The sequence below is a fragment of the Opisthocomus hoazin genome, chromosome 22, assembly GCF_030867145.1.
Source record: "Opisthocomus hoazin isolate bOpiHoa1 chromosome 22, bOpiHoa1.hap1, whole genome shotgun sequence".
Classification (NCBI taxonomy): Eukaryota; Metazoa; Chordata; class Aves; order Opisthocomiformes; family Opisthocomidae; genus Opisthocomus; species Opisthocomus hoazin.
In genome coordinates this window covers 1,825,642-1,844,236 of record NC_134435.1, presented here as the reverse complement: position 1 = coordinate 1,844,236, position 18,595 = coordinate 1,825,642, and the positions used below count along the sequence as shown (strand labels likewise).

Sequence of the window (18,595 nt, the reverse complement as noted above, 5' to 3'; positions counted from 1 at the left end):
CTGGCTGCTGAACTGCCTTTGTAACAACACTCTGCACTTCTCTCCTCCTGCAAGCAGCCCTAGGAGCTTTGCACAAGTATTAATGAAGGATCTGAACCCTGCTCCTGTGGAAAGAGACTCACCGACCTACGTCACCCGAATCCCCAGTGGTGCCTCTTTGTAACAGCCGGCTCTGCGGCCACCTGAGCTTCCCAGTTCATTCCTACGCACCTGAAGGTGCTTTCTCTCCTCTGGCCTCCTGGAAGATTTGGCTTTAAGGAGTATTGGGATGGAAAAGGTTGTCAAACATGTCCTACTTGGTATCAACTGCCAAGTCCCCACTGAGGCTGTCCTTCAAAGGCTAACGGGCTCAAGCGACAGCTCTAACCCAGCGCGGGCTCAGACCTTCCCTGCACTGTCAGGGATCGCCGCAGGCGACACCGTCCCAGCTCCCACCCCGCCTCGCTCAGCTCTCCCCGGGGACGTGCAGCATCCACGCAGCACGGCACCGCAGCTGGGGCAGCTCCCGGCCACGGGAGCAGGCGGGGTGTGAGCAGGGAGCAGGCGAGATGGCCACAGCCGCCCAGGCGAGCCGCGTGCTGCGTGCCAGAAGCAGGGGTCTCGCACACAAACCAACTCCTGCCAGCAACAGCACAGACCGCCTGCGCTTTCTAGAAAGACCTCAGAAGCAGCCAGCAGCACCGACTCGGTTTTGTTCTTGAAGCTGGGGCTGCAGAAGAAGCTCCCATCAGCGAACCCCGCGCGTCGGCCAAGCACCACTCTCTGGTTTTGTCCTCAGCGCAGCGCTGACCTCAGTCCAACACCAGCTAAAGCCCAGCGACACCCGGAGCTCAGTGAACACAACGTCACAGGTAGCAACAGCCCCCAGGGCAGACACCAGGGACAGACCTTCAGGCAAAGCTTCAGCAGCTCCGGAAGAGGAACGCGAACTGAAGCCGTGCTCTTGTCTTGGCCGTGACCTAAGGGTACAATGCGGGGCTGCAGATAAAGCACGCGGCTTTGGAAGTGCCACCAGGAAACCGTCCACCCCTACCTCTGCTCCCTTTCCATTCCACCCCTAAATCAGCTCTTTGGGCATCGTTACACCGGCAAAACTGCCGGCAGATCCGCCCGCTCGGCCACCAGGTCCCACAGAGGAGAAGCACAAACAAGCTTACAGCCAACTTCTGCCCGAACAGGGATGGCACTGGAATTATTACCTTCGAATTTCTCCCCAGATTACAGATGTGGTGCTTTTCGGCATTCTGTATGATTAGCTAATTGTTGATTAATTAGCTAATTTTATTTTTGAATGTTCCCAACAGTCGTAAGAGACCCGGGGGCTGGTCAGCGTTCAATCCTTACACATCATTACCTCAACAGAGATCCACGAGGCAACACAGGGAACACACTGCTAAATAAATGACACCACAAAAACTCAAAATACGTATGAGATTTAATAAAAGAAAAAGAGTACAAAGTGACTGGAAAGAATGGAAAATCAAAAACAAACCCCAAGCAACCCAACACAGGCGGCAGCACAAAGCGAGGGGACGCAGCACGTCGGGTCGGGAGGCTGCTGCCCCGCGCCGGTCCCCGAGGCGCCTCGGCGTGCTCCGAGCCACCCGCAGAGCTCAGAGCCCCGCACAAGACATTTTAAATTAGAAAGCAGACAACATACATGATGGTAAATGTTTAAATGATAAAAACATGGATGGTTTTTCCCCTTGATACCGACCTTTTACAGATAAACGTATAAAACAGCTGCAAGACGATGAGCTGAACACTTTCAGTCATTTCTGAAGGGTTTTTCTTTCACTTCTTCTAGCCTACAAGATGTAAATCTTCGGACTGGAGTGAGATTAGCATCACCACGTCTTTGTAACTTGTTAAATAAAAATCAGATACAGAACTGCCCTACACACCACAGACGTCAATCTTCTCTCGGCCAAAAGGAAAAAATCAATACTAGAGAAACAAAAAGCAACCGAGTCCCCCGGGGGACTGTGATGTTGACTGCCCCAAAGAGCAAGTCACTGCAAGGAAAAGGTACGTCCATCACACTGTAAAGCCAGCGTCACGTAATCATCATCATCATTGTTAAACTAGTGTTGCATGCATTCCGAATGTCTTCATCAGAAAAAGCTGGGAATTGCTCCACGCTGCCCATGGATTTGATGGTTTTTACTCTTTCGTTGTTACGACCGTTCCTGTTAGCCACCTGTTGCTCCAGGTAGAAGGGTCGGATCTCCGGCGAGCCAGCGCAGACAGAAACTGCTTGCGCGCAGCTCGCTGGCTGCAGCGGGAGATCGGGAGAAAAGGATCGACTGGAAGAGCGATGGCGAGGCAGCCTTGGCACCCCCAGCACCACCGTTACCGCCGTATCCCAGCCTGCGCCGCACCGGCCTCCAGCAGCACAACCACCAACCAAGCAGCGCTGCTCACTCATGCAATTAGTGAGCTCCTCTCATCAGCAAAAATCAAAACCCTGCCTCTAATCTGCTGCGCGATTGGACCGTGGGCAGCGGTGAGCTGGAACTGTCCTCTCGCATGGAGCAATAGGTTGGGTGCTCGTAAGTCTCGAAGAAAAAGACGTTTAACCCTCCTACCATTTGACAGTTACTCTTTAAACTACACCTAACCTGGAGGCACAGCCTTAGAAATCAAATGTGCAGCGTTCGGCAGACTCCTAACAAGGGCACACAGCTCTCGGGCCGAGACGCAGCCTGTTCCAACAGGGACCTGCGAGATCTTCACCGAGGCTCCTCCTTACAAGCGTCAAGTGACACTGACATGATTTTCAGGACATCCATAGAACAGGCCTATGAAAACAGTTGAACACCTGAGCATGTATTTAGAAGGAAAGGAACAAAATAAAAAAAAAAAGAGCTGCTATGACGGGCTACGGAAGGTAGCGAACCTCGTCTTGCACAACGACACGCTGCCCATAACGGCTCGGGCACGAGTCGGACCGGGAAGCTGCTGACAGCTACGCTTCCAGACAAGTCTTTAAGGAAAAGAGTATCAGAAAAATCCTGCAACGTTAGTAACTAAGGTAAGATGCACACGCTCCCAACTAACACTTCGCCGGCCAGTGTTTCGATGAATTCTGCAGTCACCGTGCAGGGGTTACGAGAACACATCTGCCCTCTCTTACGCTGTTACCTGATGGGTGGATCGGGGTCCAACTGTGTCTTCCATGACAACACAGCTAGCAAGTCTCTGTTCAGCTATCGTCCTGCCTTAGCACAGAACGGTTGGAGTGGAAAAAAAATATAATATTGATCCTAATTATTCCTCTAAACCAGAAACCCAAAGCTGCGATTTCTAGCATGAGGAGCATGAAAGGAAGCACCTTCTCAGAGGAACAGGGCCTATCGGCACACACACAGCGCAGGGCTCAAGGTCAGGGATTCTCCTTGTTAGGCACATCATAAGTTTAAGGTTAAAGAGTAAAGGGAAAGAGGACCGCTTAAATATTTTTTCCGCAACAGTACAATACATTGGTAAATGACAAGTGACAAGTTACACAAGTCCTGTAGTTCCACATTACACAAACTCTTATGAAAAATCTTTCTATATAAATGTTCTACTTTAGCAGTAAAGAAAATTCAAAACATTGTCCCATGAATTTTATTAACCATTCTCTCTCTCTTTATATATATATATATATTATAAATGATGTAGAAAGTGTTTAGAGTAATTCAGGATTAAAATATATAATTACTGGAATGGCGGTTACCCTAAGACTCCCAGGGCAGACAGTCTAAACATTGTGTTTTTCTACTCATTCTAAAAACTTCTTCAAATCAAGAATTTGGTTAGAAAAATAAACATTTCGGCGTTCTTCATAGCGCTCCTCACGTGAGTGCACGTACGGGGAAGGCAGATGAGCCTCCAGCAGTCACCTTCGCCAATCAGAAAAAAATAAAAAAATCTAGAAAGCAAGTGTTGAGCTGGTGGGCAAGCTGAGTTCAGACACACGGCTACGGCCACCTTACGCACATCTGCTCAGCCCCCGGGCTGAGCACAAACCATCTCACTCCGGGGATTAGTTGACTCTCCTTAACACCACGCACGCGGTAAGGTTACTTCCTGACGCCTCCCGAGAGCTCCTGCCCGGGGACAGCGGGGCGCGACGCTGCAGCCACCGAGGAGGCTCGCTGCCACTGTGCTCCACTCACACAATGTTATGAGAAGGGTCACGGGGTGGGAAACTCAAGCAACTTAACACATGAAAGCACCAAGTCCGCTCGTGGCCTGACAGGCTGTGTGTGATTAACTGAAAGAAACAAAACATAAAAAAAAAAAGCATGAATTAAAGTTATGAAAATTAAACAAAAGCAAAACGTAGCAAAATATGTGAAGAACAGAAAAAGGAAGAGAAGGGCAAACGCCGCACGGGCATCCGGAGACTGACGGAGGAGAGCGAAGCCCCAGAGCACGCCCTGCCTGGCAGCTGCAGGCACAAACCCCAGCCTCGGCACAAACGCTTCCCCCCCCGACACCTGCAGTTCTTCCACCTCCATTTCTTACTTATAAACCTCCTGGAAGCACTGTGTGAAACAGGAGACGATGAACGGTTCAACCAGCTCTCCCAAAAATGGAAACCAGCAAAAAGACCCCCTCCCCAAGCTCGCGATGTATTCCCATCCAGCAAGGTCCCAACATCTCACCCACAGACCCAGGAGGTGCCTCCAGCTCGCACCCCCACCCCTGGGGAGCTGCGGGGGCTCTGCCGGCAGCGACGGAGCCACAGAATCACAGAACGCTTTGGGTGGGAAGGGACTGTTCAAGGCCACCCAGTCCAACCCTGGGCAGCGAGCAGGGACATCTCCAACTGGATCCGGTTGCTCAGAGCCCGTCCAACCTGGCCTTGAGTGTTTCCAGGGATGAGGCATCAACCACCTCTCTGTGCAGCCTGGGCCAGGGCCTCACCACCCTCAGTGTGGGGGGGACACCAAGCCGACCGCCTGGGACGTGGCGGTGGGATGGCCGAGGGCCGTGCTCGCTGGCACATGGGTTTCAGCAGACCCCCGGCTCCCTCCAAGGCCTCCCAGATGAAGAGGGGGTCTGGGCAGACAGGTCACTGGCAAGGCCACGGGGAGGCACCTGGAATTCCCTATTACAAATTTCACCGTCCTGCCTGAGCAGAAAACCTCAAATGCCACACTTTGAATGAGCTCACAGGCTTTCAAAAAAAAAAAAAAAAAAACAAAAAACAAAAACAAAAAAAAACCCACCCACAACACTAAAAAACCCCAAGAACCCCCAACACCCCAGCACCGCTCGGGGGTCCCAGCTGGGCAGAGCACCCGCTGCGAGTGCCCCTCGCTCCCCCGCACGCTGCCCGAGCGGCCTCCTCCCTCCTCGCTTCTGACCGCGGCCGGTCCCCGCTGCCCACCCGGCAGAGGACGGGCGTCCGGGCTCGTGTCTGCGGGTGGGCTCGCGCCAGCCGAGCGCAGGAAGCCGCGGGGCAGCTGAGCGTTTCCGCCTGCCCAGCGCACGCAGCACGCTGCCGCCGCATCCCAGCCCCCGGCATCGCCCGCTCACGCCAACGGCGCGCGGCTCGGCGCGCTCACCCGCTTCCAAGCGGACCTGGGCCCCCGGCTGTCCCAGTATTCAGCCCCCAGTTCACGGGTGAGTTTAGCTGGGTTAAACTCTGCTTTCAGCAAAATGTTTATAAAAGCGTTTTGGACGCTGGGCGTGAGGTGGGACGTGCCCAGAGCACACAGAGGTCTGAGGTCTGCAGAAGACTGCGCTTTGGTGGTGCTTTAACATGCTCACATTCCAAGGAAATATGTTCAATAATACACACCGTCATCTTCCATCAGAAAAAACAAATTAGCAGCGAGTCAGCAGGCAGAACGAGCTTCTCCAACGCTGCAGCTGACAGCAGAGAAGTGACAGAGCACAAGATCTTCATCAGCAACGTGAAGCTGAACGTTGTGCTGCTGTCAAGAGCAAACTTGGGGGTTGCTACTCTCAACACGTTGTGGTTTTGGTTTTTTTTCTTTCTTTTCATCACTAAAAGGCTCAGCAAGCACTGCCATCGGCCTGTTCTGGATCTGACAGAACGCAGTTCCGACGCTTACGCTCCTTCGCGCAAAGGGAAGTGACAAGAAATGGCGGGCCAACAGAATTACCGGCTTGCACGATGGCAACACTTCTCGCCTTGCTCCCCAGCCAGTGCTCCTCGCGGACGAGCTGGAACAGAAGCAGAACCCCCCCCAGCCCTGCAGAACCCCCCCCCCAGCCCCGCACCATTTCTTCTTCAAGCCATTTGCCCCGTTCCTGCCCCGTCATCACGCACGCAGGCAGCCGAAGGAGCGTTATTCACGTGCCCTCGCTCCACGCTCTGCCTTCAGCGGTGCCAATCAAGATACGAGTTCTGCCTTCAGGGGAAAGGAGCTGCCGAGTAAGCAGAACCGTGTCTTGGAGCCCCGCTTCACACAAAGCCCCGATGAATTTCCAGTGCATCTCAATCTAAGCTGCTGTTTCCTCCTTTGCAGCTCAAACTAAAGCAGGAGCCCTCTCCACAGAGAGCCCCGAGCCTTCAGACGAGCGAGGCGGTGCGCGACCAGGACCTCATCCCCGCGGCATCACAACTGCCTCACGCCTGGCCCCGCTCCTCTCTGCTGGGGAGCGGATGCAGCTTATTCCTAGCCACATTCCCCTCCATCTCCAGGAGCGAAGGGCTCGCAGAATCGCTCGAGCTGGCTGCCACAGAGGCAAGGCCAAATCCCGCGGGACTCTCAGCCTTCAGGGAACGGCCCCGAACTGCACATCCCTCCCTCCCCCCTGCAGCCACCAGCGCTCCCCCAGCGCAGTGCCCAGGACCCCGTCTCTCCTCCGCTTCAGGCAGAGTCAGCAGGGTAGGAATCACTGTTCCAAAATCCCCCTTTCCACCTGGTGTCTAACCAACTGACCAAACATCACAGCATCTGAGCAGACACCCAGCTTCCCAGGGGCAGAGCAGAAGGAAGGCTCGAGTTCCGCCACTTACTTTTTCTTGTCTTTGTCCTTCTTGAGCGGCTGCTGTGAGGTAGCCTGCAAGGATTGGGACTGCAAGGTTTCCACCGCTACTTTCCGCCGGTTGAAGGCGTTCATCTCATCCTCCAGCTCCCTCCTCTTCTCCTCCACCTTCCTTTTCTCCTCCTGGTGTATCCTTTTTAAGTGCTCAAACTTCTCATGCAGCTGGTGGGAGACAGACCCTCTGAGCATCGCCTCCAGCACGACCGCAGCCGCACCTCCCACCACCCCACGGAGACCCACCAGCCCCTGCGCCCTCCAAGCCCCTCAGCAGAGCCTCTTCACCACAAGCAGTGCAGACCCAGTAAACTCAGCTCTGCCTGACACCAGGTCTCAACCCGGGAGCAAGCGTGAGCCCCAGGGACGCGCGCAGGGGACCGCAGCTCAGTCTGCAGCCCTGCCAGGGGGCTGTGGGCATCGTGGACTCTTCGTTCCTCACTAGTTTTGAAGATGGTCCATGAAGATCCTCCCTGGTCATGGCAGCTGACCCAGGGGACTCCAGCCCAGCCGCCCCCTTTACTCTGCTGTCCAGTGAGCCTTTGGGGTGAAGTCTACCCGACACGGATGCTCACCAGAACGTCCTGCATTGCCCGTCGCTCAGCAAACAGCAGCTGAGTCTCCTACACACTGCACGGGATGGGGAATGTTGTTTCTGAGGCACCTAAACCAGTGATGCTGTTCTGAAAACACCACCCCGTGTCCCCTCCTCTGAGCGGGGGAAGGCGTGTGTGTGTGTTTGTGCTTTGGCTGGTGAGGTCTGCTGCAGAGCTGCATGTGCTTTCCAGGATTCATACGTTGCCCAGACCCTGATCCAATGCTGGCTGTATTTTGGGCTCCTCTCACAGGTTTTTGGCACACCCACCTCTCTCTCTTTCTCCTTTAGCTCTGCCTCCGTCTCCTTGACTTTGTTAACAAACATTTGTCTCATTTCTTCCTCTTTCTTCTGGAGCTCGCCCAAGAACTCTTTCCTTTTGGTCTCGTACGTTTCTTGGAGGCTGGGGAAGAAAGCAAACGAAATCCAGGCTCTTTGGACACCAGTGAGTCAGGGATGGGGAAAGGCAAGCCTGTTTGTGTTGCTTAAAGGCAAACAGGCAGGGAAGCGAATGCCACCAAAGCCAGCTGCAAAGTTCAAACCTAGGGCTAGCGTTTTCCAGCCCAGCATTGTGGATACCACCTACCAACCCCCCATTTTTTGGGGGGCATCTGTACCAAACTAGTGCTTTAAATTGACATGAGGGCAGCTCACCTGAAGGGCTGGCTGTCTGGATCCGTGTCCTTGAAGCCCATCTCTTCCAGTTTGCACCTCCTGTACAGCTCGTAGTGGCGGGTGTGAGTCTGCTCCCGAAGATCCTCCATGTTGACTCGAATCAGCATCTCCCGTAGTTTCACAAAGTCGCAGTGACTTTCATTCTCAACTGACAGAAAAGCAAAGGGAGAAGTCAGCAAACTGCCCGCGTGCCCACCTAGGGATTCACTCCAGAGTCTCCCTCCCGCCGTCCCGCACAGGGCACACCACAGCCCCTGGGGCAGAGGGATTCCCCTTGACCGCTACGACCTGCTGGTAGGAACAGGAGTTCAAAGGAAAGACTGGCCGACCCACAGAAGGCTGTGCAGCAGCCATCTGCTCTGTTTGGCACAGGGCACCTCCATCTACACGTGGTGGGTACCAGCGAGGGCTCAACCACGCATGGGGAGGTCTGCGGCGGGTGCCCAGCTTGTAGACCCTTACCTTGCACCACTCCCCACGGGTACTGCCGAGCTCTCACCAGCTTGTTGCCAACTTTCACCTCCTCCGTGCTGCCGACCACAGCGAAGGGCAGATGAGCCTGCAAGAGAGCCAAGGCCAGGGACTCGGTGCGTGGGGTAACCCCACAGAGACCAGCCTGACCATTAGATCCCACTCTCCCGGGCACAGGATCTGCTTCAGTCCTTCCTCTGAAGCTACAGATCTCCAGTGCTCCGAGCAGTCTCTACTACAAACCGGGATATTACAACAGTGAGCAACGTATGGCCACAGCACAGCTTACTAGCAACGCTGGCTGGGCTGAACTAGATGGGGAAATATTGTAGGAACACCACGATCATTACTGCTCTCCCTCTCTCCATCTGCCAGGTTGCTCCTGCAGCCGTAGCTCCTCCACACGCCAAGAGCCGGGCGCTCCCCGCCTCGCAGAACGCCCAAGCGACGCATCCGTAAGGCGGCCTTGGCCGCGCAGCCGGCGCGTGGGCACTGGCAGGGACACGTGCAGGGTACGGCGCGTGCTCGCCGCCCTGCGAGGCTGCCAGGCACCGAGCGCGGTGCGGAAACAGGGCACCGGCCCCAGGCACTGCAGGGAGGGAGCCACCGGGCCGGCGCTTCGGCACGACGAGGTCAGCAAAATCCTTCACGCTTAAGAAATGGATCCAGAAGCGTGGAACTGGCAGATAAGTCATGAAAAATATTTTCATTGGGAGGGAAAAAAAACCCCCACAAAACAAGCAAGCACGACTCCCATTTTCCTCCCCAATGCTTGCAATTATTTTAAAGAGTGCATCCTCCAAATTTCTCATGAATTCAGCAAAAAAATCACTGTTACAGTGAAAACACCAATCTAGCTGACCCAGAAATCCACTGGCTATTGCCATTAAAAAAAAATAAGAACAAAAAAGATGGGGGTGTGAAAGAAAAGACAAAACACGTGATCAGAAAGAGCTATGAAGGAAAATGTTCATTTTGATGAAAAAGCTACTTTCTGTTTAAAAAACTAGCCTGGAAACATTTCAGCTGTTTCTACTGCAATAGCTACACCGTGATATGGGAGACAGGAGACTTGAAAGTGTTTTGCACACGCTTCAGCCAGGTCTGAATCAGGTCTTTGGATTTCAAGAGACAAAAAAAGAGTCTACCAATTTTTCTCATTATTTTAAATTGGGTTTTCTGTGCTTAGCCTCCTTAAGTCAGGAGACTAATGTAAATCTTAACTGCAAAACATTTATTCAAAGATCCTCCCTCCTCAAATGAAAAGCAGCCAGAATGAATTTTGAAGAAAGTATTTTTCAAAAATTCAATAAAACAAATTTTAAAGCTGAGCGTCTCCAGAGAGCCCCCAGATTAAATAAGAGCCCCATTTTAATGAATTCTGCAGGCAACAGCCTTAGGCGTTTGTCAGATCCACAGCTCAACTTTCAAACAAATTTAGCGCCTGGACAGTCCCCGTGAAACCTGCCCTTCAAACGCATGTCCGTGGGGCAATTTAATTTGTCACAGCTTCTGGAGGCAACGCGATGGGCAGCGTCACTCACGTTCATCACAGAGTTGATCTCAGCGACTGCTTCGTCGTCCGTGGGGAACTGGTAGATCTGCACACCATTGCTGACCAGCTCGCTCATTATCTTTATCTTGAACTTGTGCAGCTCGCTCTTGGAGATGGTGTCCGCTTTGGCAATGATCGGGATGATGTTCACCTACAGCAGAAGGAAGGACGGACGAACGAGGTGAGCCGCAGCCGGGCGAGCAGCTCCGTCGGAGTGCGGGTGCCTGCGGCGTGAGCCGGCTCCTGCCCCGTGGCTGCTTTATATTTCATAAAACCACAAAGCTGCCGCGTCCCGCGTGCGAGCCGCGGCACAAGCCCAGCTGAACACTAGAGGGAAGAGTTTTCCAGGACTAATTTGCCTACAAGACTTGCAGATGCAGCGAAGACAAACACCCCACTGACGAGCAGATCAAAGCCTCTGCTCTTGCCTGGGCGTTTTGTCACCCCGCTTCGCGGGAGGCAGGGACACAGCTGTCACATCTCGGCTGTCACCCCCCTCCTCTGGCTGTGCTGACACGACGTTTCAGAAGACGAGTGCAAGGATGACGAGCTGCAGCGAGCTGACACGAAGCCTTCCTACGCCGAAGCAGAGGAGCAGGGACGACTCCGATGCTCCCACAGCCGCTGCGGGTGCTCCCCGCGGACTCCCCGTGAGGGTCACAACCCGGGCGTGCTGCGCGGATCACAGGGGCCGCCAGGGAAAGGCACGGGGGGCCACACAGGCCAGTCCTGCTCGTGTGCTGCTGCTCAGCTTTGGTTTCGCACCGGCAGTCCCCGGGCACCACGCAGCTTCGTCAGCCCGGGTTAATTGTGGGCTCGTGGGTTTGACGAAGCCATCCGCAAGCTGCAGGGTGGGGAGGTCCCCCCGTGCCCAGCACCCACCGAGATCGGGAGCAGACGAGGGCCACGTTCCGTGTCCTTCAGCAGGGATGGGGTTCACTACGGCCCCGAGCTGCAGAGAGCTACAGGATCTGTCACGGGAAACTCAATTTGATAACGCTGCTCTGCCCAGAAAAGCCAAGCACAACGCTGCAAACCACTGCTCAAACAAACAACAAAACTCCTCTCTGAGCTGCAGCCAAACTCGTAGCAGTAAAAACAAGAACTCAAACGAGGGGAAAGTCGGAGTTGCCATCTAACATCTCCCAACAGCCACCGCTTTTTGTCCTACAGGCCAGAAATTCACGGCAGCCATTTGGTCTCCTGCGGGTGCCCATTAAAACAAACGGCCCTGCGTGCCCAGCTCAAGCTCTCTTTGTAGCTCAGTGTTTGTTCCACGCTTGCTTCCGCATGCAAACCCCAAAGCAATGTTCTTGTATCTCATGGTGGAAGAGCAATATTCTCTACTTTAAGATCTCCTAATAAAATAATGAATTTAATTACTGTAGTGTCCTGCTACTGAATGTGCCAGGGGTGCAGCACTTGACTGTCAGTCCACGTGCACTGAAGTCTTTGCTGGAGCCGGAATCACAGCCAGAGGAAGCCTGTGCTTCAGACAAGACACTGCACACGCATAAAATGCATCTGGGGACCTAATAAATGCTTATAATCACGGGTGGGTGTCAGGAGGATGGGGCCAGACTCTTTCCAGTGGTGCCCAGCGACAGGACAAGGGGCAACGGGCACAAACTGAAGCAGAGGAAGCTCCAGCTGAGCACGAGGAAGAACTTCTTCCCTCTGAGGGTGACGGAGCCCTGGCCCAGGCTGCCCAGGGAGGCTGTGGAGTCTCCTTCTCTGGAGATATTCCAGCCCCGCCTGGCCGCGGTGCTGTGCAGCCTGCTCTGGGTGACCCTGCTTGGGCAGGGGGTTGGGCTGGGTGACCCACAGAGGTCCCTGCCAACCCCTGCCATGCTGGGATTCTGTGATCTCATTCTCAAGTCATTCTGACTACAGAGTTAATTCTCATCTCCAAAAACAGAACTTACAAGAACATACCAAAATAAGTCAGTTGGTAGAAAATAATCTTGCTAATACAATAAGGCTACGTGCATTCTGACCCTGTGAAATACCGCTGGATTTTTCCCCACCTCCAAAGCGTTTCCAAATGCAAGTCCCAGTGCAGCCAACAGGCAAACCCCACCTTGGGAACCAAGCAGAGGCACCACCGGCCTGAAGCATCCCCACTGGCCAGGACCTGCCTAGGACGCGTCAGCTTACGGGGGGCAAGCGATCAGCCACAGCTCGTCAGGAGCACACGCTGGCTGGAAAGCCCCCAGGGCCACCAACCAGGGAGCCCAGGATGCCCACGGCAGCACACAGCTGTGCTGGCACTTTCCAGGGCAAGGCTGTGTTTTAAATCACTAAGTCACCTTCTCATCTGATACAGATGCAGCTTTATTTCTCTTCTTTATCTATCTCCTCCTTTTCCCAGGTCAAGCCCAACAGCAAGCCGAGCGCTGCCAGGTCACCCGTGCTCCCCACCTACCAGCCAGGCAGCCACAGTTCGTCTGCCTGGAACCAGCTCCGAGGGTGCTTCTGGCTCTCTGGCTGTAACGAAACACCCGAGACAGCAGCTGGCCAGGAGCTCAGCCAAACAGATACTGCATTACCCTACAGTGGAGGATTCTGTTTACCAAACAGCTCTGCCCAGAAGGCATTTTGTAAGCTGCACTCTAAAAGCAAGATGCATTATTGCGATCGCCACACGGATTCACAAGCCTGCCCGGCACCCGACGCCACGCCACTGGTGTGCTAAAGCAAAGGTGGAACCGGGCCGGGTTCACAGAATCACAGAATAGTAGGGGTTGGCAGGGCCCTCTGGGGGTCACCCAGCCCAACCCCCTGCCCAAGCAGGGTCACCCAGAGCAGGTTGCACAGCACCGCGGCCAGGCGGGGCTGGAATATCTCCAGAGAAGGAGACTCCACAGCCTCCCTGGGCAGCCTGGGCCAGAGCTCCATCACCCTCAGAGGGAAGGAGTTCTTCCTTGGGTTCAGATGGAACTTCCTGTGCCTCAGTTTGTGCCCACTGCCCCTTGTCCTGTCGCTGGGCACCACTGGAAAGAGCTTGGCTTTGTTCCTACAAAGCCCTCGTTAAACGAGCCTCCGAGGCTGAGCCAGCAGCGCACGCAGCACAGCCCGGCCCCCGCTACGGCTTTCGGCTGCGTGGGCTCCATCCTTCAGCTGGCCTGCAGAGCTTTCCCCGAGCGAAGCCCGGTTCAGGCGTGCTCACGGCTGCAGACGCGTGTCAGTGCACGTCACCTCTCTGCTCAGCCACGCGCTGTCACCGGCCTGGAGCAGACAGAGCTGCCCGGGGCTCGCCGACACCCCGCTTCGCTCCGCATGCGTGCTGGCCCCCGGGCACAGATGGGTCCTGGGTGCTGGGGACCGGGCACAGCACGGTCACACACGACTAAGGAGTGCCTGGAAAGCACCTGGGTGTCCTGGGATGACACCAGCGCAGAACTGCGCCGTAAGCCCCTGACAGCCAGAGGACACCAACGGTCTCTACCTGCTTATTCATCTCCACACGCATGCTTGTGTGAGGCCACCACACCACGAAATCCAAGATGTTCTCACACCATGCTAAGAAGGGAGATGAGAGCAAAGGGATAAAATTACTTCAGAGAGGAACTATTTAAGTGGAAGTTTAGAACTATAAAGTTAGAAGTTTAGAAGTACAAAAAGCTTGTGAGTGCACAGAGTTCCCATCTCTGCACAAGTACAAAGGATTTATTTTGGTACTACCCAAGGACCACGTGAAAGGCAGCCATGGGGAGATGTGAAAAGTTGGGAACGCAGAAGAAAAGGGAGAGAAAGGCTTTGTGGGACCACCAAGGGGAATCGTGCAAAACCTTCCCTCCAAACATATTTCTGGGAACATGTAATGCTGGCACCGCGCCACGAGACAAGAGTTCATTAAGGGAAAGTTTTGGGATTCCTGATGAAGTCAGCGTAACAGCCGCCCCGGTTACGGACAGCCCGCTGCCCTGGGAAGCCAGCGCCCGCTCTGCAGCGGGGCCACGGGAAAGCGGGCCAGCAGCCCCGGGTGGCGAGGGCCAGCAGCAGGGATGCTGCGAGGGGGACCTCCACCTGCCAGGACAGTCCAACACAGCTGCACGTGGACAACAGCCAGAGAAGAGAGCGTTCCCTGACTGTAATCCGGAGGATCCCCTGCTACTGCAAGGTCCCAGCTGCCTGTCCCCTCCGTAGCCTGATCAGCATCTGCCATCGGAAAGGAACCACCTTGCTGCTAAAACACTGCTCTGAAAGATAGGAAATTCTTGCAAAGAAGAGCTGCTGCTGTCACTAGCGACCTTTGAAGCCTTCTGCAGCTCCCTGGAAGCCAGCAGGAACAACCAAAAGTGCGTCAGCAACCTCTGCCAAGCTGCAGGAACATCAGCAGTAACGAGTTAAGTAACCCACCGCCCCCTAAGGCAGAACAGCTTCTGCACAAAGAAACGACCCCCAGCTAGGCCCTCTCGTGACCCACTTCTAGGATTCCTGTGACCTTGAGAACTTCTCACCACATTTATATTTTCAGCAGATATTCTCATCTCCCACCACCAGCCGTGACAGCTCCCGTACTCCCTGCGCAGCCATCGCGTCCCTTCAGCCCTTGTCTCCTCTGCGCTGACCGCCACCAGAGGACATCTACAGCTGTGGCTGCTCTCAGCCCCTCTGTCCCTGCCGACAGGTCAGGGCAGCAGAGGCAGCTCCGCAGCAGGAGCTGGAACGCATCCTTACCTGTGTGCCTGTAAAGGAGAGCTAATAAAGCTGCAGCTGATGGCTTTGATAAACATGAACTAATCTGGGTAAGATTCTTACAGTGACGGACACTCTAGACTTTACACAGCTAGCTGGAAAACACTTTTTTCACCTGAAGTTTTTCATGAAAGCCAGCAAGAAAACAAGCACACGACCGCAGCAATCACCAGGACAGATGAAGTTTTACCACAGTCCTAAAAATGGCTCAGCTGACATGCAGGAAGGAGTCCAGCACTTACACAGAAGGAACAAAACCTTCCACATGACGATTGATATTACCAGAAGCATCACGACTTCCAGAAAGAGGGACCATGGTCTCCAACCCCGTACCTTGCTATCCAGCTTCTTCATTGTCACCAGGTCCAGGGACTTGAGCGAGTGCCCGGTTGGGGTGATGAAGTACAGGCAGACGTGAATCCTCGTGTCGTGATAGTTGAAGAGAGATCGGCGGATTTTCAGCTCTTCTTGCAAATAATTTTCAAACTGCGTATCAATGTACTCAACTATCGGCCTGTAACTAAAACCATACCATTAGCAACCCAGATACTGGAGTTCAAGCTTCCACAGTTTGAATGCTCAAGGAGTTCTCCCAGACATACCATGACAGCACTTGTTATAAGACTCAAACGATTCAGCCTTACAACAGCAAAAGCGTGGCATTTACACACCGGCCTTACAACACACAGGTTGTGGGAGCCTCCCGAGGCTGCGCTGCGAAGCCTAAGGACAGCGGAGCACGGAAAGACGAGCACTTCCCCAGCTCAAACTCTGCCCAGATCTCAGGGCTGAGCCAGCTGGCTGTAACAACGCAGCACAACCAAGGAGAGACCTTGGAGTCCCAGCAAGCCTTTATCTGGGGCTTGAACGAGACACCTGTGTAATTAAATGAGACAGGGCCAGAGACACCAATCACTGCCAGAACAGGTAATTCCCAACCCTGCACTGAGGACCGCTCGTTAACTGCTCTCGCTCCTGGAGGACACCCTTGTCTCCTGCAAAGACCTCCTACGACCTCTCTTTTTGGTTCCTCACCCAAATCTCTCTGTACTTAACCCCCAGCACTGCAAGGAGCTACTCCAACAGAAACATGGACACCTCCTCAGCAACACTGCAGGCAGCTCGCGCCTAAGCACCAGAGGCAAGCCCAGAAACACCAAGCAGATGGCACGAGACCTGCCTTTCGTCTTTATTTATCTGATCCCCAAATCCAACCGCATCCACAATCGTCAGCTTCAGGTGGACGTTGCTCTCCTGCAGGTCGTAGGTCCGTGGCCGCAGGCGAACCGCGCTCTCATAGTGGCTGGCTTCCTCCGTCTCAAAGGTGGTATTGAAGAGGGTGTTCATCAGCGTGGACTTCCCAATGCCCGTCTCACCTAGGAAGGAGAAATCATCAGCTCACTGCAGCATGAATTTGTCACAGGTACCTTCAAGAACAGTAATTACAGAGCAGAACTGAATTATACTGTGAAAGGTTGCCACAAATTGCTTGTGGACAGACACATAACTGTCACAAAGGTAACTGCATTCTCGAAGGCCTCCCGTGCTTAACGCAAAGCCAACGCAGAGCACTTGGGTCTCATCTCCCCAGCCAGGATCACACAGCACGACCAAACGCACCCTTCTTCCCCTCCACGTACCCCGACCTCGCCTGGGATCCTGCGCCAGAGGCTGGGGGAGTACGGTTTTAGTAGAGCCTTGTGAGTCTTCAGAGGAGGAAGAGGAGTAAAACTCCACTGCTCCTACTGACAGGGACTGTCTGGGTCAGTTGTGGGCTGTGCCGAAGACGGCGACAGCTCCAGGTAACGCTGCAGGTCAGCAACCAGCACCGGGTTCGCTGTGCCGGGGAGGAGACAGGGAAGTCTGAACACGAGGTCTCCTCTCACTCCTTTCCGTGAGATTCCTGACTTTAACCGCCTTCTTTACCACTTTCTCCCTTTGCCTTTCTTGCCATTAAAGTCTCTGGGGACCTGTCTGGTTTGAGCAGGGTTTTTTTTGTTTGGGTTTTTTTTTTTTCCTCTAATTTTTATTTTTTGAGAGTGGAGGCCCCTGTGAGAAGAGAAGCTGGGGGCCTGTTTCTGTGCGGAGAAGCAGGCAGCCAGCTCTGGACCTGCTAGGACAACTTGCCAGCAGAATGAAAACCTCTTTTCACAGCAGAAAAGACGCTGGATGAAAGCTTCACAATTCCACTGTGCAGCTGAACTTTGGTCTGCCTGGAAGCCTTCAAGCAGCCTGTCCCTCTTCCACAGCCTCAACCCTCTAGTCCCAAGTGTCCCATTAACAGCTGCCAAAGGACTAAAGCCCACCCTGCTGTAACCCTTCCCCCTCCATCCACACAGCAGCCACAGCAGCTGGCTCTGTGGCTCTTACTTTCCCCTCCGAAAAGGGCTGCAAGCTCTGCCAAGGTACTCGGTGAGCTGCTGAGATGTGGCTCAGCACCTGCAGACTGTCCAGGACGGTCCCATTCTGCACAGACACGCCGTGGACAGCATGTCTATGCTTTGAGATGACAGGGCCACCTGCACAGCAAACTGAACTGGCCCAGCTGGAGGGAATAAGCAACCAACTCTTCAGTCACACCAGGCACGAGCTTCCACGGCATCCAAATAACCCCAGCAAGACAGCAGCCCTCAGAGGGAGCACGAGGTGCAGCTCTGCTCTGCAGAGCTCCAGCTGCACAGCACGATCCTGCAACCCAGCTGGTTTCATCTCTCTGTGCTCTTGTTTTCTGGAGTTTCCCTTCAGTATTTGTACTTTCTCCAAGGTTGCCATGTTGCCCCATGGTTCTGCACACCAGCCAAGGGGAGCCAAGAACGCTGCTTAGGGGAAACCAAACTGAAACCAATACCAAAATGCCATATAGCATCTGTGACGCAGAGCCCAAAGCACGACACTGTTTTCAGAGGCCACGTTCCACCGTGCTTTTTTATTGCAGACCTCAGCAGAGCCCTGTGCTGAAGCACTGAAGCGAGGCCTTTCAGAAGCATCTTCATCTTTCCAGTAGCAGAAAAAACTCTGCCAGCTTGATGGCAGATACGCAGAGGAGAGAACATGGAGTCAAGAGGGGATGGCAGAGGAACTTAGTAGGGAGAGAATAGTTCTTGGAGAACCAGCAGCAGCAAGGTTAGGAGAAGTTTCCCATCTGTAGCCCTTGTGTTCCAGCAGCCACTGAAGGACACCTGGGACGCATCACAAACCAAGCTCCATCCCAGAATCTTTGGCTCACAGGCCGTCTGTGAGCCAGAAGGGCTTTGAACTGCTGCTCTTAGTAACTAAATGAGACTGATATTTTCCAGATTGGCCTGCAAGGGGCCCCATTTCAAGTCCTCATTCACTACAGACAGCCCTGTCAGCCAAGGCAGTGAAGAGAGGCAAAATCCAAGGAAACAGAGGAGCCCCACGGCGGACATGCCAACGGGGGAGCGTGAGGGCCAGCAGGCTGCTGCTGGAGGGAGACGCCGTGCCCGCTGCCAAGGGGTTGGGGCTTTTTCCTTCTTCCAGCACCACGGGTTCTGCTCCTCGCTGGAGAGTAAATACCTCACGGCGCTCAGAACAGGGCAGGGGCACACACCGCTTCCTACCAGCCGTGG

At 54.2% G+C, this 18,595-nt stretch overlaps 1 protein-coding gene across 5 annotated transcripts in view; it reads right to left on the bottom strand.

Annotated features, from left to right (window-relative positions):
* SEPTIN8 (septin 8) overlaps window positions 1–18,595 on the bottom strand; it is a 47,147-nt gene that overhangs the window by 9,529 nt on the left and 19,023 nt on the right. For 3 of the 5 annotated variants that reach the window (XM_075441378.1, XM_075441379.1, XM_075441381.1), the window contains exons 3-9: window positions 16,186–16,381; window positions 15,339–15,525; window positions 10,294–10,455; window positions 8,741–8,837; window positions 8,258–8,426; window positions 7,874–8,006; window positions 6,986–7,176 (exon numbers count right to left, since the gene is read on the bottom strand). In XM_075441378.1, the coding sequence (XP_075297493.1) occupies window positions 6,986–7,176; window positions 7,874–8,006; window positions 8,258–8,426; window positions 8,741–8,837; window positions 10,294–10,455; window positions 15,339–15,525; window positions 16,186–16,381 (1,135 nt within the window). Of the gene's footprint in view, window positions 1–1,417; window positions 4,262–6,985; window positions 7,177–7,873; window positions 8,007–8,257; window positions 8,427–8,740; window positions 8,838–10,293; window positions 10,456–15,338; window positions 15,526–16,185; window positions 16,382–18,595 lie in introns of those variants that run through there. The other 2 variants (XM_075441382.1, XM_075441380.1) reach the window with 2 other exon arrangements.